The 25,125-nt window shown below is 46.7% G+C and overlaps 9 protein-coding genes across 9 annotated transcripts; 4 read left to right on the top strand and 5 right to left on the bottom strand.

Moving 5' to 3' along the window:
- Positions 1 to 308: 308 nt before the first annotated feature.
- On the bottom strand, positions 309 to 1,490 carry SPPG_09551 (uncharacterized protein; the record flags this gene model as incomplete). The annotated part of the gene is made up of 2 exons (XM_016757726.1): positions 309 to 844; positions 932 to 1,490. The coding sequence occupies 2 exons, from the start codon at positions 1,488 to 1,490 to the stop codon at positions 309 to 311; spliced, it is 1,095 nt and encodes a 364-aa protein (XP_016603996.1).
- A 66-nt stretch (positions 1,491 to 1,556) lies between these two features.
- On the bottom strand, positions 1,557 to 3,308 carry SPPG_09552 (uncharacterized protein; the record flags this gene model as incomplete). The annotated part of the gene is made up of 2 exons (XM_016757727.1): positions 1,557 to 2,280; positions 2,332 to 3,308. The coding sequence occupies 2 exons, from the start codon at positions 3,306 to 3,308 to the stop codon at positions 1,557 to 1,559; spliced, it is 1,701 nt and encodes a 566-aa protein (XP_016603997.1).
- A 2,445-nt stretch (positions 3,309 to 5,753) lies between these two features.
- On the top strand, positions 5,754 to 9,877 carry SPPG_08563 (DNA repair helicase (rad3); the record flags this gene model as incomplete). The annotated part of the gene is made up of 26 exons (XM_016756710.1): positions 5,754 to 5,887; positions 5,962 to 6,019; positions 6,077 to 6,203; positions 6,275 to 6,423; positions 6,484 to 6,578; positions 6,659 to 6,903; positions 6,963 to 7,056; positions 7,114 to 7,198; positions 7,256 to 7,343; positions 7,411 to 7,431; positions 7,495 to 7,538; positions 7,602 to 7,743; positions 7,804 to 7,870; positions 7,935 to 7,983; positions 8,041 to 8,101; positions 8,182 to 8,283; positions 8,343 to 8,458; positions 8,522 to 8,542; positions 8,599 to 8,748; positions 8,818 to 8,967; positions 9,039 to 9,125; positions 9,184 to 9,242; positions 9,299 to 9,319; positions 9,395 to 9,558; positions 9,621 to 9,778; positions 9,839 to 9,877. The coding sequence occupies 26 exons, from the start codon at positions 5,754 to 5,756 to the stop codon at positions 9,875 to 9,877; spliced, it is 2,526 nt and encodes an 841-aa protein (XP_016603998.1).
- A 551-nt stretch (positions 9,878 to 10,428) lies between these two features.
- Positions 10,429 to 11,790, top strand: SPPG_08564 (uncharacterized protein). The gene is made up of 2 exons (XM_016756711.1): positions 10,429 to 10,686; positions 10,746 to 11,790. The coding sequence occupies exons 1-2, from the start codon at positions 10,517 to 10,519 to the stop codon at positions 11,347 to 11,349; spliced, it is 774 nt and encodes a 257-aa protein (XP_016603999.1). The 5' UTR covers positions 10,429 to 10,516; the 3' UTR covers positions 11,350 to 11,790.
- SPPG_08565 (uncharacterized protein) lies at positions 11,654 to 14,470 on the bottom strand. The gene is made up of 14 exons (XM_016756712.1): positions 14,378 to 14,470; positions 14,218 to 14,313; positions 13,931 to 14,144; positions 13,806 to 13,860; positions 13,572 to 13,749; positions 13,368 to 13,515; positions 13,206 to 13,305; positions 13,019 to 13,141; positions 12,692 to 12,949; positions 12,481 to 12,632; positions 12,265 to 12,415; positions 12,040 to 12,210; positions 11,858 to 11,983; positions 11,654 to 11,776 (listed from the first exon to the last, which is right to left on the bottom strand). Exons 1-14 carry the CDS (start codon positions 14,403 to 14,405, stop codon positions 11,708 to 11,710), a joined length of 1,869 nt encoding a protein of 622 aa, XP_016604000.1. The 5' UTR covers positions 14,406 to 14,470; the 3' UTR covers positions 11,654 to 11,707.
- A 71-nt stretch (positions 14,471 to 14,541) lies between these two features.
- SPPG_08566 (uncharacterized protein) lies at positions 14,542 to 16,433 on the top strand (the record flags this gene model as incomplete). The annotated part of the gene is made up of 7 exons (XM_016756713.1): positions 14,542 to 14,811; positions 14,871 to 15,080; positions 15,162 to 15,464; positions 15,529 to 15,645; positions 15,714 to 15,806; positions 15,870 to 16,024; positions 16,089 to 16,433. 7 exons carry the CDS (start codon positions 14,542 to 14,544, stop codon positions 16,285 to 16,287), a joined length of 1,347 nt encoding a protein of 448 aa, XP_016604001.1. The 3' UTR covers positions 16,288 to 16,433.
- Positions 16,026 to 18,637, bottom strand: SPPG_08567 (uncharacterized protein). Its single transcript, XM_016756714.1, has 11 exons — positions 18,317 to 18,637; positions 18,166 to 18,249; positions 17,950 to 18,108; positions 17,772 to 17,888; positions 17,586 to 17,713; positions 17,400 to 17,521; positions 17,249 to 17,334; positions 16,803 to 17,183; positions 16,650 to 16,747; positions 16,490 to 16,590; positions 16,026 to 16,425 (listed from the first exon to the last, which is right to left on the bottom strand). Exons 1-11 carry the CDS (start codon positions 18,362 to 18,364, stop codon positions 16,328 to 16,330), a joined length of 1,422 nt encoding a protein of 473 aa, XP_016604002.1. The 5' UTR covers positions 18,365 to 18,637; the 3' UTR covers positions 16,026 to 16,327.
- On the top strand, positions 18,079 to 23,972 carry SPPG_08568 (uncharacterized protein). Its single transcript, XM_016756715.1, has 30 exons — positions 18,079 to 18,121; positions 18,180 to 18,285; positions 18,377 to 18,610; positions 18,679 to 18,702; positions 18,761 to 18,797; positions 18,871 to 18,905; positions 18,964 to 19,062; positions 19,125 to 19,134; positions 19,205 to 19,323; positions 19,378 to 19,509; positions 19,581 to 19,721; positions 19,777 to 19,790; positions 19,850 to 19,907; positions 19,976 to 20,032; positions 20,091 to 20,219; positions 20,280 to 20,383; positions 20,452 to 20,479; positions 20,547 to 20,631; positions 20,692 to 20,855; positions 20,918 to 21,043; positions 21,106 to 21,702; positions 21,764 to 21,889; positions 21,955 to 22,178; positions 22,237 to 22,402; positions 22,465 to 22,532; positions 22,597 to 22,730; positions 22,793 to 22,864; positions 22,925 to 23,164; positions 23,234 to 23,523; positions 23,591 to 23,972. The coding sequence occupies exons 3-30, from the start codon at positions 18,475 to 18,477 to the stop codon at positions 23,725 to 23,727; spliced, it is 3,552 nt and encodes a 1,183-aa protein (XP_016604003.1). The 5' UTR covers positions 18,079 to 18,121; positions 18,180 to 18,285; positions 18,377 to 18,474; the 3' UTR covers positions 23,728 to 23,972.
- Positions 23,814 to 25,121, bottom strand: SPPG_08569 (large conductance mechanosensitive channel protein). The gene is made up of 4 exons (XM_016756716.1): positions 24,781 to 25,121; positions 24,400 to 24,704; positions 24,257 to 24,324; positions 23,814 to 24,190 (listed from the first exon to the last, which is right to left on the bottom strand). Exons 1-4 carry the CDS (start codon positions 24,919 to 24,921, stop codon positions 23,997 to 23,999), a joined length of 708 nt encoding a protein of 235 aa, XP_016604004.1. The 5' UTR covers positions 24,922 to 25,121; the 3' UTR covers positions 23,814 to 23,996.
- Positions 25,122 to 25,125: the final 4 nt, after the last annotated feature.

Here is a 25,125-nt window from a genome sequence, read left to right on the forward strand (position 1 = left end):
GCTCGGCGATAGTCGAAGGCTACCCGCGGGGGTTTGTCTGCGTAGCGAATAATAACAGGATCGCTGGCGAAGGTTACTTCGGTGGTTTGTTTCCACCTCTGAAGCCCCATCATGGTGTCTCGCTCCGTCTCGAGGGCTGTCCGCTCCAACGGAGAGTACGACCGTGGCCTCGAAAGGGGTGGTGGAGCTGAGATAAATTGAGGTGCATAAGGAATCTTGGTGTAGTTCCCTATGAGATGACCCTCATAGCTGAAGGCTTGATGGAAGTGTCATAGAATGTTGATTAGGGCCCAGACCATGGGTTTGGGTCATTTGAGATCGACGTGGAAATGTTCCGCGTCTTTTAATTGGGCTTCAAAGGCCCCTGGAGCCTTCTCTGTAGAGTTGAGGTTCCATTTGTTCCGAAGTGTCTGCCATTCTTCTTCGGAAATGTTCTCTTCGGGGTCCGCGACCGAATTATGGGTCGCGGTGGACAGTTTGAGGCCTAACGGGGCCGTTGTGCTAGCAGCAGTGGCCTCAAGAGGGTTTTTGATGAGAAAAGTTTGGGCTGCCATGCGCATCTGTCCTGTGATTAACATGGTTAATCTAGACTTCTGAGCTTTGGCTTTGGTCAGCCATGGCATTGACACATCCTTCATGAATTCACCCTGCTTGGTCTTGTATGGTGTGCTGTGCATGTGATCAGTGTCCAGCTCATCTGTTATGAAGCAAGGGATAAGGATGTCCAGATTCTTGAGTGTCACTGCGAAACTGGGTAACAGGGGTTCCTGAACCAAGATTTGGAGTTTCAAATGTCCCAGAACATTGTTGGCTAGGATGATGAGAGGTTTCCCATATGCAATGACTCAGAAATAGGTGCGGAAAGTCAGGTATTCTCCTCTGCAGCCTCTGAGGGAAGTTTCGAGGTATACTGTCTTGGTAGATGAGATACATCCACCAATGCCGTTGAAAGCCATCATTTCCACATCCTGCAAATCGGTTTCGGAGAACAGAAGGCCCTGGTATGTGTCAGAAATCAGAGACTCGCAGGCTCCTGTGTCTAGTACCACAGGTGCCCAGAGCTGAGCAATGATGGCTAGTGTCCAGCAAGGCTGCGTTTGGGTCTTGGTCTGGCTTTTGAGTACATCGCCTAAATCTACCATGTAGAAGGCATTGATAGAAGGCACCGCGACCTCGAAATGGGGCGCGATGTCGTTAATTGTTGCTTCCATAGCCTTGATCAAACTCTCAAAGTGTTCTCTAGGTTTGTCATTTTGTGGTTTTGTTGGTTTATTCTGGCAAGCAACTTGTTCAATAGCCAGCATGACTATATGCATCCATTCACTCTCTTCGTGTCTTTGGAGACATGGATGGTCTTTAATGTGCAGGAATTTGGGGTTTCCACAACGATAATAATAGTCTGAGTGAATGATATTGCCTGTCAGGAGAAATGCCACCAGTTGCAGGTTGGCATAAGAATCAAAGATAACAGGATCTTCAGAGCTCCACATCAAGAATTTCTCGTGCTCATCGAGCCTTATCCAGGCAAGGAGGATCAAACGAGGGGTACCATCTTCTCAGACCTTTCGCAGGATTCGATCCTTGTTAGCTTCAGCTGTGGCAGTGATGTAGAGGTGGTGGGAACTCCATGCGACTGCATAGGGGTTGTTCCCGAGGTGCCTGGTGCCTCGCTTCGGTTCTTTGGCAAAGAAGCTGAGCACACGGGGGTTGTTGCCCATCATCAGAGCCACTTGCAGGGTGCCCCAGATGATGGCTATTTTGTCCCAGACTCGGTCCCAGCCCTGTGTGGGCATGCAGGGGTCCTCTTCCTTAGTCTCTGTGACCTCGGAAAGAGGTGCGGTCATCAAAATTGTTGATTCCAAGTGCTTGGGTGAATGAAAGAATCCAATGGTGTGGAATCCTTGATTAGCGGCGGCTGTCCTTTCCAGTTCCAAAGCCAAAAAAAGAGTCTCAGTGGTAGCGGACGTCAAGTCCAGCTCCACTATGTAAGACTTCTTGGACTCCTGTTTGGGTTTCCAACCTGCGGGCATGGGTTCTCCATATGGTCCCTTCTTTCCATCTTCAGGATCTTTTCGGTTCGGGTTCTGCCAGCAGAAAACATTCCAATGCTTTTTCTGACAGAATTTGCAGGGTGCCAGTGGTTCCTTGTTGGGGTCCAGAACCATCTTCTGAAGACCATTGTGACCCTTTTCGGGGTTTCTGGTTTTATGTTGAGCCATCTGCTTAGGGCCTTTGTTGGTTCTGGTCTTTTGTGACTTCTTCTGAGCTTCTGTGGCACCGCTGTAGCAAGGGTCTCATTTTCTGGTGTCATCAGAGCTGAAATAAAGGCACAGGAAGTCTTTTAATTTGGTCAGGTTCATGATGTTACAGGATTTGACCATGATTTGGATGTCGCTGGGCAATTGTTCGACTATTAGGTCGAAATGCTGGTCAGCGGGACATTCTATGTTTGCCCAGTCACCATATGTGAGGTGCCGGAGATGAGTTTTGTGGTCAATGAATGCAAGAAAGCTGCGAAATTCTTTGGGGTTCACATGGCAGTGCACATATTCAGTTTTGCACTTGGACTCAGTTAGGGGGTCTCGGAACTCTCGAAGCAGTTCTTCCTTCCACCTTTTCCAGGTCCATGAGCGAGTTTCCTGGGCTTCCAGAGTGTAAAACCAAGCGTCAGCAGGGGTTTTCTCGGCTATCATGGCTGGTAGGAGCTGTACCATCCTGGCATCCGACGTTGCGCTAACGTTTTGAAGAAGTTGGACTTTGTTAAGCCATTCTTCAACGTCTTGGTTTCTTCTGCCCATAAACTCGGGTACGTCCTTTGCTTTCAAGGAATCGACCTTGGTGTCGCTGGCCCACGGGGCCGCTGGCACTTGGATTGGAGGCACCGCACCTGAAAAACTTGGTTCGGTATGCTCCCTTGGTGTGTCCGCCGTTTCCCACGGGGTTGCGGACCGTTCTCTTGTAGCTCGTGCTATGGGAGGTTGTTCAGGCAGCGGGCAATGCGCTAGGGCTTCTAAGGCTCGTGCGAGGCGCTCATCCGCCGCTGTCTGACGTTCGGAAAGCCTATGAAGCTGTTCCGTAAGGTTTTGAGTTGCCAACTGCGTTGCAGCAGTCGAGCGGGCAATGTCTTCTTTTAACGCTGCCACTTCAGAGGCCATCGTGGCCAAGTTAGGGGCTTCCGGTTCGACGGAAGTGGTCCCTGAACGCCTTGGGCGTGTTGCGGGAGGGACTTTGACGTCCTCCGCAGGACCCTGACTACGAGTCTGGATCACAGGTGAGCGGCCTCGCATTGGTGAGCGTTCGACCGGCATCATTCTCGGTTTCGTGAAGTTCTGTCTCCGAAACGAGAGAAAAGGTTTCTGAGTAGCTACCTGAGCGGATCTCGGTTTGCGCAAGAGTTTCGGTATGACCGAATAAGGTTTTCAGCTGAATTTGAGAGGGGAAGGCGGTTCGTCGCGCTTCTCCACCATGTAGCGGATTTTTTGTTGGTAGACTACGGTAAAGATGACTTGGGTCTCCTAGCAGGTTATGGGGGTGGCCGTACTAGGAATCATAGTCTCCGAATCCTTTCTTTGGGCGTCGGTAGCAACTTGGGGGTGAGAGGCAAGGAGAGTCGGTTAGTTGTGAACCGAGCAGGATTTAGAGGCTTTGGTACGGGTGATCAGGCCGTTGAAGCGCTCTGTTAGGTTCCTGTTAACCTAAGATTGGAGTTGAGAAGCGAGTTATGGGGATTTTGTGTTGCTACGGCTTCTGCCCCCGACTTATTTTATTGAATACATCCTTTTTATACAAGATTCTTGGATAAACTGTTAAACTAAACTAAACTAATGGGTGTCGCTGCACCGCAACTGATTTATTGGTGGCGGTACCGATCTCTTCCTTTTCCGCACTGGCTCGGGCCTCCACAGGTTGTATGAGGCATGCTGAAATCTAATGCGCCAATTGCCATTCTCCGAACCGGTTTTTTCGGTCGCGGTAACTCAATCGGTGGAGTTGGTCACGCGATTCGTGCTTCCCGCGTCCGATTTGGGCTTACTCGCGATCTCTCGAAGACATCCTCGTCATTACATTATCCTACAACTAGACTGGGTGCACCTGAGAGGTGGATAGCTGTGTTAGAAGCTGTGCCATCACTAGAGAATGTCTCTGGGGGCTTTGTGTCAAAAGAGCAGTGAAATAGTTGTATTACAGAAAGAAAAATGGGGGTCCTAAATACAGTACAGATCACATGATGACAACCTGACTTCAACCTCTAATTTTGGGATAAAGCAACTAACTAAGAAAGTGTTTTGCCAAGCCTGTAGCACAGATTCAGGGCTTTCTAAAACCATCTTGGTCTTGTCAATAAGTTAATAACTCACTAAGTTATTCAAGTTACCATCCCATGGCAACTTTGATGAAATCAATCAATTAATTCCAACACATGACAGTCCAGTAGCCACTATCTTCTTAATATATAATTTATATATATTTATAAAAATTATAAGAATAGGGTGAAAGATCCTTTTCAAGAACCTCACAGTATACCTGACCAGTTAATCTGTTAGCAATCACAGGTAGCAGACCTCTAAGCCACTTAACCGCTATGCCATGTGGGTGCATCTTCACTGCACCACACGCGTCACTAGATTTCTTTTGCATTGCTAGCTAGTACATTCATTAGTGACTTCTTAACATACAATAGACTTACATCTATACAAGAGTAGAGTTCACTCTGTTCCTACTCTCTATCACTAATGCATTCCTTATAGGAATATACCCTCACTAGCTAACATAATCCTCCATCTAAAGTAACTAAAGGGTCAGTTCCACTTCCACACTGCCCAATTACACCCCAAACTATTATATATATACACATACCCCTCATCCCAATGCTGCACTTGGGGAATACAGTTTTCTCACAAATATCTGTTATATTCACCAGGCTCATACCCAACTCATATTCTTTAAAGATAGTAAATAATCTATTACTAAAATAAGGATTTTTCCATTGTTGTACTATCCAGTTACATTTTTCCATGCACCAAGCCCTCCTTTTATCTGCAAAGGCCAAGCTTGTATACAGTAAATAGCAGAGTGTTGTAATGGAGCATAACTTGAAAATTTAACTCAAGCTCATATTGGAGTTGTTACAGGGCTATTTACTATTTTTAACAACTGATTTAACTGTATCCAACTGCTCAGGTGTACACTTGCTCAGAGGACCAGGTTGTTTTTGGGGTATTGTGCAACCAGTAGATTTCCACCTCAAAATTGTGTCAATAACCATAGGTTGAGGAATATCCAGGGTTCTGGCAATATGTCTGTTGCTACATTTGGATCGGTGAGCTCCAATAATTTGCCATCTGATTTCGTTCGATAGTTCTGATGTTTTGTGGTTTGGCATCGTGTGCGATCGCGAGAATTTAGGAGGCCCTGCGTCGTCATTCTTTGATTCATCAGATTCGAGATGAATATAGTCTCTGATGTTGAAAGCACCATCATCAGAGTTAGATTCAGCTGGTGGAGGACCCCAGTAAATCTCATCAGTTGTGGTGTTGGTTTTGTCTGTCGACATTTCGAGAGAGATGCTGGGCGACCAGTGCAGTAGCAAGCAAGGGGGATGCAATGCTCATCACGTCATCAGTAATTCAGAGTCATATGACGCACGTGGTTGCAACCTGGGTGATTAACAGGATGTCAAACCAGCTCGCGTTGACTTCAAGTGACTGCTCGTAGTTGATGGTGGATCTAAATCCATAAACTTCCTCCATACCATGACGAAGATTGAAAAAGAGGATGATCAAACGGGCATTGGGGGAAGCCCAGGGAAATCTGTAGTTTTGACAGGAGACAGTCCGTTCTTGTTTCCCTTCGACCCATGGCCGATACAGCTGGCATTTATGAACAGGTTACAAATGTCCAACGTTGAAGATATTTGAAACATCGACCTCATGTACTTACAGTGAGTACGTCCTTGTTCAGCCTCTACGAGGGTCTAAGTCTTGGGAAAGTTATGATAATGGAGAGCCCAACTGGAACGGTTCGTACTTTTTCAAGACGGTGTTGGACAACCAGCTGACTCTGTTCAAATAAGTAGGGAAAGTCTTTAAGCCTTCTGTGCGGAAGTCTCAAGTGGCTGCACGACTTCCATCGTCAATTGGAAGTGGAGGAATATGCGAAATGTGTCCCCAATGAGCCTGGTATATCCAATTCTGGTACCGATGGTATGTTGGCATTTTCGAAAAAGAACTCTGTTGGATACTCACAGTCGGCTGCACGCCTTATTGTTGGGCAGAACCTAGTTGGGTTTTGGAGCATGAGAGAAAGGAAGCTTTGCGCGAATTGGAATACACAGCAGAGAGAAAGCGAAAACGAGCACAACGCCTCGAGGAACTTCGGCAGGCGGAGAAAGAGAATGGGTGGAGACGAACTGTAAAACGACCGGTTGGTGGTGACATTCCAACATTTTACATGCAACCTTGTTGTCCCTTACCTTTGATGTAGAAGAATCATCATTGCAACGACGAGGGCGAAGAAGAACCTCAAGAATTTTTAGTGGACGAGTACGAGAGCGACCCAGAAGCTTCGGGCACAAGGGGGTAGGATGTTGACCACTTAGCTGAACTCTCAGGCATCGTTTTTCCAAGAAAATCAACACGCTATTTCACGTACCATTTAGTGATCTTGCGGACAACCCAACCGACTCTGATGATCATCAAGATGAACGCGACGAGATGAAGATTATCTATTGCAGTCGAACGCATTCACAGATATCTCAATTTATTAAGGAAATGAAAAAAACAGCCTATCAAACTGTGAAATCCGTATCCCTCGGGTCGCGCCAGACGATGTGCATCAACGACAGCGTAAAGCAACTAAAATCCGTGTCCCGTATGAACGACAAGTGCTTAGACCTCATTAAAGGTGTGTAAACATCCACATAGGCAATTGGATGACGGCAAATTGTTATAGTGGTTTAGCAGGCACCTCGAAACAAGGAGGGTCCTGTTGCCCGTACCTTAGCAAAGATCAGCAGAAGAGAGCACTGTTCACCGACCATCTCCATGCAGTCATTCGGTATTGCATTGAAGAGTTTTACTGCTGGAAGTACGGGGATTCTAACAGCGATCGTAGAGACATAGAGGAGATTGTTGAAACGGGAAAACGGCAGGATACCTGCCCATACTTCGGCTCTCGCTACGCTGTTCGGACATCCCAGGTGCGATATTGGCGCTTTTTAACAATTTCCACCGTCCTTTGTAACAGTAAAAACTAGGTGGTCACTTTGCCTTACTCTATGTTACTGCAGAAGACAGCTCGAGAATCCGTTGGGATAACGGTCAAGGGAAATATCGTGATTATCGGTATGTTATCTAAAGATCTTTAGCTAAGGGTGATACATGAGCGTAACAGCACCTTTAAAAATTCAAGACGAAGCCCATAATCTAATTGGTATAGTTGGCGAACTGCCACCGTCTGAGAGGCACCGTAATTCTAATGAAGTCGTTGATGTAGATGCCATCACGTCCGTTCATTCTGTCTCACTGGATTCGCGGCAGGTGCGGTGGTAGGAAAATTGAGTTCACTGTGCCTTCTTATTGTTTACAGGATCCGTGCCACAGCTTAACCGGTCGGAAGCCCAATTGCAATCGTACTTGCAGAAGTACAAGAGTCGGTTGAAGGGGAAAAACCTTGCATATATCCGCCAGTTACTTTTATTGATAAAGGCATTGCAGAGGGCCCTCAGACCGCTGATGTCTGAAGGTAAGCCGTTGGCCTCAATGAATCCATTCAGAAGTCGATCACTAATGTTAACCGGTCAAGAGCGAGCTCAATCGTATATCCGAAGGACCAATGACTTCGTCCATGATTTAGATATTGATCACATTAAGTAGGTAGACGAATGAGGAAAGGCGAAGGGAATAAAGTGGGAAGCTGATTCTGCATCCTACAAGCCTCTTCAAAATTGAAAAGTATCTCGTCAACAGCAGGCTTGCTCAAAAGGTAGTCCTGCCCAATATTTATCCACAATAAAACGCATGTTAACGACGATCTAACTAGCTGCAAGGATTTGCCGAAAAAACTGAAGATCCTAAAGTTGCTGCAGATTCTGAGGATACTGGTAAGCGAAGCAGCATAGAGGGGTGCTCTTTAACGGCGATTGTAGACTGAGATATTTGTTGAAACCAACAAAACCGACAGACTTTATGCCTAAACATGTTTCTCCGCTTAAGCCGGTGGAGACATTTTTGATGTCGCTAACCAATCCCGACTTGGAAGGGCGCATTGTGGTAAACATCAGTGGTAGGTGGTCCCGGTGGCGAGAGCGACTGCATGCGACAATAGTCATATGTTGCTGATAGAAGCTGATTCGAGTGCATCAAGTTTGAAGTATCTCTTACTCAACCCAGCGAACTGCTTTCGCAGCATTGTGGAGGATGCTAGAGCGGTTGTCCTCGCTGGCGGGACAATGGAGCCGGTAAGATATCAAGCCCCTTGATAGTTTGTTATCAGGTTACATATCAATCAAGTATTGCCCCAGGTACAAGACTTATTAGATGAGGTACCACAAATCCTAGCTTTCGAAGAGTTACTATGTTTTCTCAACGGTTCTTTCAGCTCTTTCCATATCTTCCCACCGACCGTATCTCTCGATTCACATGCGGACACATAATCCCCCCAACGTCTTTGTTAACTACAATCGTCGCTAAAGGTCCCAGCCAGATTGATTTTGACTTCACGTTTGAAAAGCGGAATGACGGGAAAATGGTGAGGTTGTGGGTTGCTGGACAACTTTACTATTCCTGGCAGCTCTGAATTTATGAATCCATTGTGAAGATTGATGAGCTGGGTGGTGCAATTGCCAATTTTTGTAATGTGACTCCAGGGGGAGTCGTCTGTTTCTTCGCCTCTTACGACTATCTCGAAGTGGTCTATAATCGATGGCAAATGGGACGAATTCTTTCTAGAATTAGTAGTAAGAAACAGGTATGAACAACATTATAAACGATTGGAGACTGCTTCATGATGTCATGCTGGCAAACTGATTTGTATCGCAGGTGTTCAAAGAGCCGAAGCAGAGTGTCCTGGTTGATACGACCTTGACGGCGTATGCGCAATGCATCCGAAATACTAGCAATCGGCAGGTAAGAAACATTTGTATTCTTATATGTCGGGATGTTATGACTAATCGTATACGTTCAGGGGCACACGGGTGCCATTCTCTTTGCGGTCGTTGGAGGTAAAATGAGTGAAGGAATAAAGTAAGCGTTTGAGCCATAGAGCTGTTCTTCCGGTACAGTGTATTAACTAGCCCCAGCTTTTCAGATGATTTGGGAAGGTAATGTCATTGGCGATCTGCAAACGTCTGCTTGCATGTGGCGCACAAACTCAACATGGCCGGAAATAATTTTAGACTGGTCATTATGGTTGGTTTACCGTTTCCCAACATCCGTTCCCAGGAGTTGAAGGAGAAATTGAATTACGTTAAAGCTCGTGCTTCATTACGGGGTTTAGACGGCGCGGTAGCCAATGATTACTATGAAAACCTGTGTATGAAAGCTGTAAATCAGTCTATTGGTAAGCTGAAACCCGAACCACGGTTCACTCTTCGACTGATGCTGATTGAGGATTTGCGGCAGGCCGCGCGATTCGCCATAGGGATGACTATGCGGCGATCGTGCTATTAGATTACCGCTACGGACAGCAGCGCATAAAGCAGAAATTACCTGGGTGGATTAGAGACGCGGGAATAAGTGAGCCTGGTGGATTTGGGAGGGCGATTGCAGAGATTTCCAAGGTATTGCGGCGGTGCGCCCGACCAATTATTAGCTCTAATCTCATTGTGCAATATTTGCAGTTTTTCCGCGGTATAAAAAGCCAGGGTGCTAGTCTTTGACGCGTTTCCTTGAATTCAGGATTCATGCATGTTAGGGAAGACGAGGCTAGACTGGCTTGCAGCACTGTAGCTGGCTTCAGTGATCGCAGGGAATTTTAGCCATAGATTCATCAATAGTACTAGTGTTAGACGTGCAGCCATTATCTTCTTTCACCCAATTCACTGAGCAATTGACCATGTTTTTATAGCAAGCATGGGAGTCTTATGATAGATTGAATTGCAAAAATTCTGGAGCTCCTTACTTGTTATACACCACCCTTTTCACTGGCAACCGGAAACCGAAGAACACAGCTCTGCGCTCTGGATCGATTGCATCTGGATTGAAGACAAGTATTTAGATATCGGCCATCCGCTCTGGAGTGTGTTGCTATTTTAACTCCACAGATGGTTGCGGTCGTTGACGTCGTCTACACGGTTGAAGAGCGCTTGACAGAATCTGTAAACTCGGTAAAAACAAGGTTGCTCAACTTTAGCACGTGATTAATTAATTTCGGAACCCAACGCAAGTTTTGCAGAAAAGTTTTTCTGCATATTTTTTTTTGCCTTAGGACGACAACCCTCTTTTTATTACCACTAACGTAACCTCACCATGTTCGTCGACATCGTCCCAACAGAGTCTTCCGGTTTGAAAATTATGCAATGTCACTGCACAAGGCCTCCTTAGAAGCACTATTTGCTTTCGACGCAACCTCACATGTTCCTGCAGAGTTCACCTTTGGAGTTGAGATAGAGATATGGTCTCCATATCCGCGGGATGAACTTGCCGAAAAGCTGCAAGAGCGATTTGATATTGATGCAAGAGTAGTATGGTAAGGCCGGTTTCATCCCAAAGTTTATCTTGAGCATTCTGGTTGACAAATGCATTAAGGTTTACTCATCAATGCACACCATACTGGAAAGTGTTACGGGACAGCACTCTGGTGGACTCGCCTAAGGGCCAATATGGCATGGAACTGGTATCGCCTATTTTGCATGGCGGGACGGGGATTCAAGAAATCAAAGGAATCGTACATGCTTTACGGGCCTTGAATGTCAGGTGTGACGCTTCTACCGGCCTTCATGTGCACGTCGGTCGCCATAATATGGAATGGACCTTGACCGAATTGCAAAATATTTGCACGCAGTTCATTCGGAACGAGACTTTTTTTGATGCGATGGTACCTGTAGAGAGACGAGGTGATACTAACAGCCAATTACGATCAAACGCAAATCTGTTTATCGGTTGTCCTGGACCGCACATACATGCGACAGCTGATGTAGACGCACTTATAAAGTGTGTGAATAGCAACGGGTACGATGGGTCCACGCGGTATTTCAAGTTGAATGTTGAATCATTGCGAACCTTCCGAACGATAGAGTTTAGGCAGCAGGTGGCGACTGTCGATTGGCAAAAGGCCGTGGCATGGGTGGCCGGTATTTTGGCATTTTGCAAACGAGCTTGCTTGGAAAACGACACCGATGTGGGTAGATGATCTCGCATGAAACATTTCTGCGGAGCATGGCCTATCCACAGTTTTTTGACCGTAATGGCAACCGAGTGGTGCTCCACCGAAACGTTAGTACCGAGCTTCCTCATTAACAAATGTAATTTACCGGATACGGACCCTGCCGAGTTGAGGATGTGCTGGGTAGATTCACAGCAACGACATTGATGCTGTGCAAACTGGCCAGACCAAGAAGTAGTTGATAACCAATATAACTAAAGAGAAAGGTTTCCATCACTTTTCGATAGGTTAGGAGGTGTGACCCTAGTCATGATTTCTCATTGGCAAAAGATGGGTTACACAACATCGTGATATTCTGATACAATTAGATACAGTATATAAACAACTATCTGGTTTCAATCTCGGCTAAAGTGCGTTGAAATAAAGCCCATTCATCGCTCCGGGGTTGGGACATCTGGTGAAGAAAATGGTCAATCATATGTATACTAGATGCCCATGACATTGATTGCGTTGGCCATCTGAAAAGGGAACACACCTCTCCAATATCGTACACAAAAACTTGGCCATCCGACGATCCAATGGCAGTTCGCCGTCCCTCCTTGTCCCAAGCAAGCTTGTTGAGAGCATGTCCTTGTCCTACGCGCATACTGACGATGGGTACCTGTAGGAAAATGAATTCAGCTTGTTGAAAGTTTGGATATGTGCAAATGCTCCCACCTCCATCTCTTGGTTGAGATCATACAGATCGAAGCGTCCACTTCCATCTACCGACCCGAAAACTGACGGGTGTACAGGGGACCACCGTACATCATATACGTAGTCGTCGGCCTCTTCAAAAGAATATAAAGGGGTTATAGTTTGTGTAGATGTTGGTGCCTTTTGAATTGACTTCACATCTGTTTAGTGCACTTGATGAGACTGCTGAATTGGCACAGCTACCACCTTGGCTCTCCACAGCTTGATAGTCCAATCGACGGACGAAGTCAAGAATAGATCTGAGAAATCCGCAGAGCCGCTCGGTGGATGAAAATTTAATCCGGTAACCATGCTGTAGTGTCCTTTGTATATATCCTGAGCATTGACCCCTGCTTTACTGCTCACCAATTTTGCTTTAGTGCGTAATCCGTGCGCAGATCTTCACATCATTTCCTCACAAACCTTCCAGCTCGGTCATATCTATTAACTTGATGAATGCTACCTTCTTCTGTTCCTATCCAAAAGGTCGCCGTTTCGTTATGTGGGAAGGCCATTGTTGTCACAGATACACCGTCGGTTTTGGCGTGCGTTGGATGAACGAGGTCCAATATCTCCTGCATATCACTAGGCGTCAGCTACATTAGAACTGCGGGTTGAACAGCACTCCGCGTACCGTCGGTTGAGCTAACATATCCAATTGCCACGAGCAGACAAGTCCATCTGTTGATGCAGATACTAGATTGTGTGCGTTTTGTGTGCCCACAATCGTCATTGAATATACGGGATGGGTATGACCCGCAGCGGAGAGGGGCGTCTTGAGCACCGGTAAATTCTTGGCACGCGTATCCCAGATGACAATTTGTCCGGAGTATGTCCCTCCTATAATATAATTTGGATGGAAGTCCGCAAACCGTGCTACAGTCAGATCCGACTGTTTATCAAATCGCAACAGAGTAAATGAGGTCATCAACGGGATAGGCGAAATCACGCTCGCACGAACCTGAGATTGGAATACGAACTCGGGTCGGTCCCGTAAATGCAGGTTCCAGATGAGTACGACCCCGTCTGGCTCGCTAATCGCGGCGTGGTTTTTTCCGCAGGAAGCTAACACTAACTCTGGGTGCTGGAGAGAGGAACTAGCTCAGTAGAGGCGGATATGCGCAAACGAAAAAAAGTAGTTGCCTCACCTTTTGTGACCAGCTGACATCAGTTACTGAGCGATTTCTTGTCCATCGTTCATCAGAGAATGAGCAGAACAGTTTCACAGTCTTCCCTTCAGCGCGATCTCTGCCGATTACTCATTAGAACTGGCAGACACCTTACCAGTCTCTACGCAACGACTTTCTCACATGACACCCGAATCTCCTGTGGTGTAGTCTGTCATAAAGTCATATGCTGTGTCACTCAACGCCCGCTCAACCAGTTTAGTGGTGTATTCAAAGAAATCAAGGAAGGTCTCCGATGCTACGATCGCCTTGCGCTCATCCTCTGACAGCTCTAGAGTCGACGCGTTAGAGCGGGATTCGCTGATCGTGAGAGATGGAGTAATATACCTCGTGGTTGCGGCGTTACAACAGTCGACATGTTCTCGGAGGCCGGGATAGGTTGGACGAGCACATCAACGGATTCTGGCGTATTGGCAGATTTTTGAGATTTTTCGACATCACTAGTACCAGCCTCCTCCACATAAAGAGTCTCAGTTTGAATCTCTTTGGTGTACATTACTTTTTCCTATCAAAACGGAAATGAGAGTCAATATCGAACGCTCAAGGGCTGCCGGACCATACTTTTGGCGCAACATCTAGAAAAATGAATTCAGCGGAAGCTAATGTTGGCTGGGGTCTGAGTACGCCGTTAATGATAAGGTTAGAATATAGGTAATATGAAAAAACTTCGCGCAAAGGAAGCCTACTTCTCCTGAGCGGAAGCAATAGCATCCGGTTGCGGTTCTGCGTCTTGTCGCAAGCTTCTTGTCTCCCTTTCATCATGCTTTCGTGGCTCAGTGAATGAGAGAGATGGTGAGGAGGATCGTAATTCATCGGTACTGGAAGCCCTTGAGCTCGGTCTGTCTCCGACTAGCGACGCAACGAGGTCGTCGATGTCTTTCCTGTCCCTTGTCGGCTTCCCTGGGTTTCAGAGCGCGTGTGAACACTTTCCAGCCCATGTTCTCAAGTGCTGTTACCGTTCCCGAGACTATACCTACAGAGTCCCTCTTCTGTGCATCCAGGAGGGCAACTTTCCTTTCCTCTTTCGCACGTCGCAACTCGGCGATCCGCGCTCGTTTCTTCTCCAGTTCTGGAAGGAATATCATATCAGCTTTGTGCAAGGCAACCATGAGATAGTCTTGCCAGTTATATACCCTCTTTTCGTCTATCCACTGGCAGCATTTTCAATCGCTTGAAGCCCAGCCCTCGCGATCTGATACCAGGCGAGCTTGCAGTGGTCGCCAGTCGGTTTGAACCGGATCGTAAGTTGTGGTCCAGTGAGGTAACAAACAACACGATACGCAAGTCGCTGTTTGCTATGGCGGCTTCGCCAGCACGTCTCTTTCTCCAGCAAAAGCTCGATACGATACGACCTACCCTAGTGTCGCCAGCTAATCATGCAGGAGTTCGTCCTTCATCGTCGGGAACGTCCACCCCTAGGTCACAGAATAGGCCACCACAGAACCCCCTGCAGGCTACCGAAGAGCTTCTCATCTCTTTATTCATAGCCCTAACTGCCGGACAGCGGGCTATGTTGGTATCCACTAAACAAGAGTTCGTGCGCGACTTACGGAAAGCTTTGGATCAGGTGTGCAAGTGATGTTGTTTGACGACTGAAACAATCTGTTCATCTTTCCGCGTTCACAGTTGTTTGCGTTTGTCTTCAATTTTACAGTTACACATGTCCAAATAGAGAGAACCACCACGCATTCCGACTTCCTGTCAGCTCTTTTCTACCGGCGGGTTGCCGATGGCACCGCGGGGGCGGGTAGTGATACATCAGTTTCCAATACGTCGCGGCGCAGAGGCCCTGCACAGTTGTCCAGAGCAGAGTCCGAGGAGGACAAGGATTTCTTGGTAGGCATTGACGCACAGATCGGAGATAATCGCTCAGCTTCTTTATACTCTCTTGTGTTTAAACCATGGTTCATTTTCCAGAAATCCTCCAGATCCAGCACTCACGCTCGGCAGACCTCAATGAAATCCGACTCGGCATCTGAACTTGAATCCCCTGCCTATTCTTTGTTTGCACCGTCATACAGAAGCCAGAGAATGCACAGTCATAGCCGAAATGCAGCAACCGCCGGTTCCCGTCCCTTGCTCTACCCGTTTTCAGCAGCTGGAGGCGAGACGCATTTGGGGTCTAACACTTCATTGGTGACAACTAAACAATTACCGAATATCGTGTTAGTGGATGGACTCCATCTTGCGAGCGGTGCAGTGCACGGTGCTCTACTAGAGGTACCATCCTCCTTCGCCAGTCACATTAGGTCTTGCTGACACTTGGTTCCACCTACGTCCATAGGTTCTTGAGAGGGGACAGGTTACCGATAAATTCACCGTGTTTCCTTGTCCGGTACCCTTCCTTGTTGTGGGCTTGATATGTCCTTCTTCCCGCAAGCAAACAATACCACCGCAATTGGTAATATCCTACTTCCAGCACAGGCACTCAGTATCTACGTTCTTATAAGATCAGTCTTCCAATCACAGTTGGACAAGTTTTTTCTTTGTCATACGCTGAATTCTCATATATGTCGCTGCATCATTCCATATCCCCTACGGTCGCCCTTAGTGAAAATGGAGGTAATGCCATCGGTCTGCAAATAGTAGCCTTCAACTTCAGTCCACTGATGGTTTTACTTGAAGGACTTAGAACAATTGACATTGGAGGCGTCTCGCATATATATGCACGCGGAAGTCTCTTACTACCTGCGTGATTTACTGACAGGCTTGCGGAATCACCAATTGGTGAGCACAGGTGTATCTGCCAAAGGTGGTATCGATCTTGCACACGCTGCCCGGTGAGTTACATTTTAAATATCATTGTGTAAGGACTGTCCAGTCTTAAGGTACGCCATGCTGCAGAACTTTAGCGGTGCTCTCCGGGCATCTGATCGTAAGCCCGGATCATGTAACTCTGATGGCTGACAAAGTCATTGCCCACCGATTATTGCTTGCGCATCAGTCACCATATGTAACGCCTGAGATCCGGCTACGATTAAAAGGGCTAAGTGGTGTCGACGTTGTCGGGAAGGTTATCAATAGCATGACAATTCCAATGTAAACCTATCAGGATAACACTCCACACTGGCTTGCATCTGTCGTTACACCTTGTATGCTTTCTGTAACCTGTGTATATCTGATGGATCGATCTTGTTGTCGTCAGCGCATGCCTTCAACCAATCCAAAATGTCTCTCAGTGCTAAGTGCAAACCATTTGCGTTGTATTAGTAGACGTCACTGTGAGCGTTTGAGCAATCACCGACCTTGTTTGTCAGCCTTCGATAAAAACATTGCATTCATGTCGAAACGTGGCAGTAGGGCTAAGTGCTTAAGGGTGTCTAATGCCTCGTTCGCCTTATTGTCTCTACCGAAACAAATACCATAAGTCGCAATAGGGCTTCACTGGACTCGTCAGATACTCACTTTTTGTAATGATCACGCAGGACGAAGATAATCTTGGATATGTAACTGCTCTCTAGCGAATTTTTGAAAATTCTTTGGTAGCTCTTGGGATCGATTATCTAGAGCTTGATGGTAAGAATTTGAAAGACATCATCCTGCACGAATAGGCTATACCTTGAGGTAACCATATATCGCGGCACTATCGCCCTTCAGGCTTTTCCAATCACGCTCAAACTCATACATACTCTTAGGAGCAGCTGATGCGCTGACGGAGGGGAGTACTACTGGCTTTGAAATGTCTGCAGCAGCATTTCGAACCAGCTGCGATTTTTGAATTTGCGCAGGGGGTGGTGAAAGTGAGTTGACGGGAACCTTCACATCCCGCTTTGAAACCTCCTGAGCCGCAATCGGCATTGTGGTGCCATTGCCCTGGAGGCTTGTGATTTGATGTGCCTTGAGAGATCTGTTGATACCAACTGCTTCCTCACCAACTTCTTCGATTGCTAAACGCCTTCGTACTGGTCTTGTAGGATTCTTTCTGTCATTTTTCGTTGCCTGCAATACACGCCATGAGCAGGTCAGCATGGCAAAAGAAACTAAGAAATGTGAAGTGCACTCACCTTTTCCTTTATACTAGTAAGAACATCGCTCAGGTCTGCTTTAATCGACTTGTTGGTTGGTTCGAGCACGACTGCGGCCTCCAAGTCTAGTTTGACAAACACTCAGTACTACTGCTTGCAGTTTTGTATTAACAATTCTGGGCAAGGCCACCTTGTCGTGCTTCTTCGGCCTTCCCAAGTTTCGCCCGCGCAATTCCTCGTCGCCACAATGCCTTGACGTTCTTTGGGTCCATTTCAATTCCCTGAGTACAATCGGCCTCAGCCTCTGCGAATCTTATCAACAAATGAGCTTCTCGGTTCATAATATTAATCTTCCAAGCATAATTTTGAAGCGCACCTATCCAGTTTCAGATATGCCAGTGCTCGATTAACGGGAAGCACCGCGCTCGTAGGATCGAGCTGCATGCTCTTGCTATAACACAAAATAGCGCGCTTGTAGTCCCCCTTCTTAAACCATGCGTTGCCCTTCCCCTGACCTGTTAGACAGTGCGGTTCCGCTAATCCTTGGAAGTGCCTAGATTACCTTCTCCTTTTCCAGAATTGCCCGCTCTCCAAAGTCCTTCTGATCAGCAGATACTTTGGCAGACTTGGAACTACATAATTCTGGGCGCTGTGCATCGACGGCATCTAGCGCCTTATCCTTTTCCAAAGGAGACTTAGTATCCAGCACTCAACAGCTTTTAGCAGACCTTCCGCCCTACCGCGTCCCAAGCCTTATAGTCCTGCGACTTTATCCTATCCTCTCCTAGAACTGTTCTTGTGTCCGAGCTTGCTCTTACCATTCCCGCCCCCTGATGTTCAAGTGTTATCGTTGTCTCAGGGATGATCCTCGCATTCTGATTTCGGATCGGTGGAATGAACTAGAATCTTGAGGTTATAGGAAGCCCCTATACTATTGTGGAGCATAGGTCACTTACGTTATTGCCTGTAGTTTCCTTGTTGACGGCCCGGTCCTTTCGTTTTATGTCGCTTTCCCATGACTCCAAGTCTTTTAGATAGGCCTGATACCAGAGATCTGCAATTGTTACATATTGAAGGTACGTATGGAATCAAGGGCCATTCAATGACCTTCAGCTCCTCCGCATTTTGTCGTATTTGAAAAGCGGTTTTTGACATATTCGCAGTTAGGAAGTTAAAAAGGACGAAGTTGAAGCTGCCCTCGAATATGCAGAAAGGTCGCGCGTTGAGACGACGACCGCGTCGTGCGCATCAACCAATTACGACAAATGGCTGCCCTCTTTTCTGCAGGCGTCTTAGGAACACTGATGCTAAGTAGCTTGCATAGCCACCTTAAGCAAGGAAGCCCGCTACCGGATACACCCGGCTATCGCAAAGGCAAGCGACGGAAGGCCGCGAGTGATGGTACGTTGCGACGATCACAAGGTTTGCATGCCAGGTTGCGAGGATACTCATAGGGTTCTATGTGATAGTTATCAGTTTGAAGGCTCTGGAAGGTATGGTGCTCATAGTTGAACCGCTGACGGCATTCGACCATTCATAAACTGCTTGAAGAGGTCTTCCGCTCCAGTGACCCGCAATTGCAAGAAAGGTAATGCAATAACACCGACCTCTCCTTTCAGACACTTTTAGACAATATTTCTTAATGATGTTCATGATTTTAGTGCCTTACAAATTCTTTTGGATAGAGCAATGACAGGTGGGCTCCGAGGTGAATTCAATAATATCTTTGGTATTGACATCGTGACTCTTGAAAGAGCAATCCCTATCCTATATCATTAAATGTTGCAAGAACAGTAAAATTCCTGTTACGCAGCGAAGGGCTGTTGCTGTGATTCAGCAATTAACAAAGCAAGGTTTGTGTTCGGACCCGTAGGACTGAGTGCATAGGAGCTGACTTCTGATGCATGCCCTGTAGAGCAAAATCGGTTAGCCGGAAGGAGGGGCATTTCTTTGTTTATATCAATAATGCGTAGTCTAACAATGACATCCAATTAGCGTAATACTTGTACGTCGAGGAATTCTGAAGATTTTCTGCCACATACTTCTACAGCCTGCGGACGAGACGACTTATCGCTATTGCATCATATCGATGTTTCGCTTGGTGCAGAATAAAGGTCGGTTGTCTTCAGCCATTAAAATAGATTATATGTTGGTAAAATTTTCGATAGACCAGCGAAAGGTGCAGATTGTACGTTACGGGATTCTAGGGCCGCTGAAGAAGTTTCTCTCTATATCATCCACTCATAGTAATGATTTGATGTACTGGAGTCTTTTGCTCACGCACCAGCTCTCCCTTATTGGTGAGTGCGCTTTTGGGGCCTGTTACCCATCTTTCTGTGAGCCCAGAGACGCTGACGATAAACATTGATAGATGAGCTACAAAGCGAGCTAATTGGAACCGGATTTTTATACATACTTGCCTATATGATACGTCTGACATTTGGCAACGCAAGCATGCAAAGGCTATGTCTTCACTCTCTTGTCCGGCTCCTATCTAAAATGGAGAACACAGGTTCGCTGTAGCGTGACGCTTATACTGATTGGGAGAACTGACCCAAATGTTGCAGAGGTTGTCAAACAAGTAAGCGACAGACATACGAATTTGTTTATTGAGGTGTATCTTAATTGGAGCCATCGAAGCTCCAGTCGCTTTTGCAAGTCAACATTGTGCCCCTGTTGGTGACCTGTTTACGGAACGGTTCGGATGTCGACTACCGATGTTTGTGTGTTCCATATATTCTCAATGCTGACCATTTCATATTCTAGAGGATGTCGAGCTTGCGTCATGGGCGGTCTTCCTAATACACGAATTTGTCACAAAAGGTGCGGCCATACAGAATTCACGAATATATGAGATATTGAATTACTCTTGGGATGACAGATGTTGCAAAAGAAAATTTTCAATCCATGAAAGGACTGCTCCCTGCACTTGCTGCACTACTTAACAGCGAAGAAGCTTGTGTCCCTCGTCTGGTTCTCAGGTCATTGAAGTATTTGGGAATGAGAAATGGTTCGTGTGGAAAAGACGCGTTAGCTGCAATCTGGTGTCTTCTGAGAACCTTCATTCCAGATCAATATCAAATAGAAATGATCCGCGCTGGAGTCGTCTCGAAGATCGTGCCATGTTTAATAGGCGGAGAGCACTCCGATCCGGACTCTCCCCTTTGGGCCTTGGTAAAATATCGCCTAGGGTCCTTTCACGGAAGCCAGTTAGACTTACGTACTGCAACTTGTACACTCAGGCCCTATTGCACGACCTTTTGGCGCACGGTACGTATTTTTGCTTGTGATTGATGATTTTCGGAACAGAATCTCGCTGACGGTTATTGGCGTTCAGCTGAAGCACATGCTCAATTTTTGGAAGCTAAAGGATTAGATACATTGATACGCATAAGCTACGATACAACTGTTCATCTATCGCTGTAAGTAACCTCATACGGGTGGATTGGTAGGCGGTAATCATAATCTAAACCCAAGTGAAGATATATAGCCGACATCATTGTGTATCTAGCATCTTCATTGCAAAATCGTGATATGCTAGAGAATTCGGAGGTTTTGGATGCTGTCCTTCACTTCTGCAAATCTGACGAGGCGGAGCTTCAATATGCCGGTGCTGCGCTTCTTTTGAATCTCGCAACCCTTTCTGGTATGTATATTACTGCACAGCGTCCTAAAGATTCTCAGCGTATTGAAATGGTGAGTCATCAGATAAGATGACGGATCGGATTGCAGAAAACGGCAGTATTGAGCTCCTAGCTGACCTGACGCTCCACAGCGACCGAGAAAACATACAAACGGTCGCCTCGAAGACTTTGACTACATTGACCCGACGAGGTAGGTTGTGACAGTTGAGGTCGTCAATTGCGCTACCGGGGCTTGCATTGATTATCTTGCAGATCCTTTACTACGGGATCTTATCATTGCGACAGCTATTCGACCCTTGGTTGCGCTGGTCATTGAGGAAGCTGCTCGTACTGTACATATCCTATTCCCCCGCTCATCGAAGCGACAGTCGGCTTCTGACACATTCAGAGGAGCCCGTGGAGATGGCTGTGTCACAATACAGTCCTTTGAGCTGGGAACGAGCTGTGAACCGGAAGCAGACCGGCTTTCCATTGGCGAGCAGTCTGGTTACCCGGAAGTTTTCGAGCGTCTCACTGGCCAGCTCATTAGTCTCACGATCTTCATGGAATCTGAGCTGTTCGATATGCCTCCTCGCAAGAAATTGGAGCGCTTGCTTACCACGCTGCTTGATCTCCTGATTCTACCGCTCATGTATGCAGAAGAGGAAGATACGCGATCGGTGGATTCAGATGTGCAAATCCTGACACAAACCTCATCGCAAATCGATGCTCTCAAATGCGCGAAATTAGGCCCTGACACGGACGAGAATGGGGCCCCGGTTGCGCAGGGATTTGCGCCGGGTTTTGGGAATTTTAAGGACGAAGTTGCGATGCATGCGCTCAAGCTCGTAGCAAAGCTCTTGAAGAACGGTATATCAACACGTGGGATTCTGTAAAACTCGCTGTCTGATGGATAGTATTTCGTTTCTAGATGATGCCTGTGAATACCTGGTTCAGGAGAATGTCTTCACGGTGATGGTAGCTCTGATGCAGCAGAATCGGCCCAATGTTAGCGAACAGGCCATTGTAGCCTTAAGTGCGGCATCGCTGCTACCTGGTAAGTCCACTTCAGGCCCCAAATTTCGGTGTATTTATTTGGTATCTGAGCAAGTCTTTCTGCAGGACTGCGAAATGTGATCCTTGATGTCCCGTTCGCATTTACGGGCCTCACAAGAGCCTTACTCCGCAATGCGTCTCCCATGCTCCGCTTTCACATTCAATCTTTCTACGAGGCAGTATGCAATTACACTGAACCTGAATTGCGTTCTAGCCTGGAGGGAGATAACGTGAAGTTCACTAAATCTCAAGCCACACCATACATGCTCGTTTCGCCACAGTGTTGGGAGGTACGGTTCTAACTCAATCGGGATTGATGAATAAGGAACAAATACATCTGTCTGATAGATAAGAAATGAATCCTGGACCTTCGAAAGCGTTAGAAGCGAGTTCGGTGTCATAGGAAGCGGGCGCTGTGCGTACGAGGTTGAGCTTCATACGGATGGAATAGTACAAATCGGATGGGCATCCTCCTTGTGTACCTTCGATCCCGAAGCTGGAACAGGAGTTGGAGGTACTTTTGTGTATATATTGATCTTGTTACACCTGTCAAAAACGCTGACGGCGAACATATAGACAACCGGTATTCATACGCCTACGATGGGCATCGGAAGAAAAAATGGCATGGACCTTGCTCTCAAAGTGTACGTAGAAAGCAGACTTAACTATGCCAAGCTTCTGGCAGAGCCTAAGTTGACCGCGTCTTAGAACGAATACGGCGACGATTGGTATGAATGGGATGTGATTACCGCGCTGATCGATTTAGATAATAAGGAGATCTCGTATCTTCGTAATGGCGTATCCCTCGGCGTCGCTTTTGTTGACATCCCCGATGTGACTTGGTTGGATACATACGATTTTTAAAATCGTTGCCATCTAAATATCTAATTGATTACCCCGCCAGGTACCCTGCAATATCTCTGGCGTCGGCTCAAGGATGCCGCGTTCGATTTGGCTATCAGCTAGACCCTCTACAGTACGTCATTCAAGAGATGGTTACCCCTGCAGTAGAAGCATGTCATTGAAAGCGATATAGATACTTGCCGCAGGGGTATGCGTCGATAGCCAGCATTGCTTGTAACGATGCAGAAGTGCTCTCTCCGGATGCACCATCCGTATATTATGATGCCTCGGAGAGCCCGTCCAATGAGGATCCATTAGGGATATCGAATCTGTCTGTCCCTCTGACAGAGCCTACCTCGTGTGATAGACACGAGTTCCTGCCTTCAGCTTATTTTGAGCTCCAACTGGGTATTGGAGGGCCCGAGACCTTTATGTACGCGCGGAGGCCTTTTCTTCTCGCCCAGACACGCGCATGATGAGTAACAAACCTTCTGTATTTTAGGATCCCGCAAGTTGGAATTGCGGATCGTGACAAAAACATCTTTTTTGTTGGGCTGTGTCCCGGCGGCCGCTATGTTTTGATGGTTGTGCGGAATCGGGATCCAGATGATAAAACCTTCTTCCGGAAAGACATTAATGAAATGCTAATGCATGAATCAATGGCGACCATACAAGACACGGAGATTTTGGCGACATGGCGCGGTCCGCCGGTTCAAGATGGCGATGTGATTGGGTGTGCTATCAGCTTCGCGCAGGGTGCGCTATTGTTCACACTTAACGGAAAAGAATTGGGTGCGTTGCTTTCATGGAACATTAGAAGCTGTTGAAAGCAAAATGCTGACTTGGTGTTTTATGACAGGACCAATCGTGCATGGTGTCTCGGAAAAGCTTTACGTTCCGTATATTCGCTATGTTCCACGCTTTACACTCAATTTGGGCAAGGCGTCCTTCCTGTGGCCGTTTGGCGTTCCTTTTGGGATCGGTCGTCTCCTGTGAGTGATACCGGAGCTGGGAATTGGCTATCAACCTATTGGTGGCAAATAAACGTGTAATGAAGATATGACTTTCACGGTTTGAGTAGAGCCCTTTTGATATCATCCTAAGTATAATTTCAAAGCTCATTAAGATGTAGGTAGTTCAATGCATGACACTCCAGCTTGGGCTGTGGGTTTAAGTCCCAGAATAAGCAGCATCATTGCATTTCTCACAATTCTACATATTTTTATATACATCACACTACATTTCCTATCTAACCAGTATGTCTATCACCAAGTCTTCTTTTCCCCTCCCCATCGGTCTACTACAACCGCAGGTATGGGTTCTTTCAGGTCAGATGGTTCCTCGACCGTAGAAGTACACTCTGGGCACCGCGTAGCTTTGATTGGAATATCCTTGCAGCAAAAGATACACGGCTTGGTTTTAGGATCAGCCTTCTTTCTTCTAAATGCTGCGGCATAAACTGACAGATGTAACACATTAGTCTCATCCGCCATGCCTTTAAACGCGGTGCCTGTGACTAGACTACCTTTTACAATGAAAAAGACCATCACGGAGATGATGAAGAAATTGATAATGGTCTGTACAAACATCCCCCTTGAGAAGCAGATCCAAAACCATTAGATCGCGATTTGCAAATGAAGGTTCGTCGATATGTTTGTTCAAGCATACCAATTCCATGTCACGGCGCCGGCTTTCTGTGCATCCGCGGTCGTCTTCCAGAAATCCACACAAGAAGATCGGGGCGGGTATGAGTTTGTCGCATTATTCCGTGGACAGCGGAGAACCAAAAAGTTGTTTTGCAAGTTTACGGCAGTGCCCAAACTGATAAATGGCGTAACGATATCTTGGACAAGAGACGTCACGATGGCAGTGAATGCAGCACCCATGACGATACCGACAGCCAAATCAACAACGTTTCCCCTGTTCAAAAATTCTTTGAAGTTGTCCACTACTCCTCCCACTGCTTTAACTCCCTATTTTCATGGCACCAAGCCAGGCAATTAGCGATCACTCTTGCCTCATGAAGCAGACTATTCGCTTCGCCGCTACCTTCATTGCCCCATTGCCAACTTGATCTGCAAACTTTTCGACTCCCTTCTTCTTCTTCTGGACGACAGGTTCTGCCATTGGGTATGCATTGTCCTCGTACGGGTACGAATTGTCCGTCGTTGGGAATGTGTTGCCCTTCATTGTGTGTGGAAGGTCACCTATCCAAGGGGAGGTAATAGTTCAGACCCCGGAGCAAGTCTGGAGATGCGAGAGAGGACGACCGCTGAGAAAAAACAGAAATCAGCCATTTTCAAAAGGCATGGTGTGGAAGGACAAAAGGATCCAAAAATTCAGAACCCCGTTCCATGGCACACAAAATTAGCGGCAATCGAATATTTGTGAAAA

The sequence above is a fragment of the Spizellomyces punctatus genome (genome assembly GCF_000182565.1).
Source record: "Spizellomyces punctatus DAOM BR117 chromosome Unknown supercont1.23, whole genome shotgun sequence".
Classification (NCBI taxonomy): Eukaryota; Fungi; Chytridiomycota; class Chytridiomycetes; order Spizellomycetales; family Spizellomycetaceae; genus Spizellomyces; species Spizellomyces punctatus.

Coding starts and splice junctions, on each gene's coding strand:
- SPPG_08564 (XM_016756711.1), top strand. CDS start 10,517: ATGTCACTGCACAAGGCCTCCTTAGAAGCACTATTTGCTTTCGACGCA. Junction 10,687..10,745: donor ATTGATGCAAGAGTAGTATG/GTAAGGCCGGTT, acceptor AAATGCATTAAG/GTTTACTCATCAATGCACAC.
- SPPG_08565 (XM_016756712.1), bottom strand. CDS start 14,405: ATGCTGCCAGTGGATAGACGAAAAGAGG. Junction 13,306..13,367: donor ACAGGAGATTCGGGTGTCAT/GTGAGAAAGTCG, acceptor AGTAATCGGCAG/AGATCGCGCTGAAGGGAAGA. Junction 12,211..12,264: donor TCAAGCTGTGGAGAGCCAAG/GTGGTAGCTGTG, acceptor ACAGATGTGAAG/TCAATTCAAAAGGCACCAAC.
- SPPG_08567 (XM_016756714.1), bottom strand. CDS start 18,364: ATGTCAAAAACCGCTTTTCAAATACGACAAAATGCGGAGGAGCTGAAG. Junction 17,889..17,949: donor ACTATAAGGCTTGGGACGCG/GTAGGGCGGAAG, acceptor CCTTTGGAAAAG/GATAAGGCGCTAGATGCCGT. Junction 16,591..16,649: donor CTGCGTGATCATTACAAAAA/GTGAGTATCTGA, acceptor TTGTTTCGGTAG/AGACAATAAGGCGAACGAGG.
- SPPG_08568 (XM_016756715.1), top strand. CDS start 18,475: ATGGCTGCCCTCTTTTCTGCAGGCGTCTTAGGAACACTGATGCTAAGT. Junction 20,632..20,691: donor ACAACTGTTCATCTATCGCT/GTAAGTAACCTC, acceptor ACCCAAGTGAAG/ATATATAGCCGACATCATTG. Junction 22,403..22,464: donor AGCTGGAACAGGAGTTGGAG/GTACTTTTGTGT, acceptor GCGAACATATAG/ACAACCGGTATTCATACGCC.
- SPPG_08569 (XM_016756716.1), bottom strand. CDS start 24,921: ATGAAGGGCAACACATTCCCAACGACGGACAATTCGTACCCGTACGAG. Junction 24,325..24,399: donor GGCGCCGTGACATGGAATTG/GTATGCTTGAAC, acceptor CTGCTTCTCAAG/GGGGATGTTTGTACAGACCA. Junction 24,191..24,256: donor GGTCTTTTTCATTGTAAAAG/GTAGTCTAGTCA, acceptor TACATCTGTCAG/TTTATGCCGCAGCATTTAGA.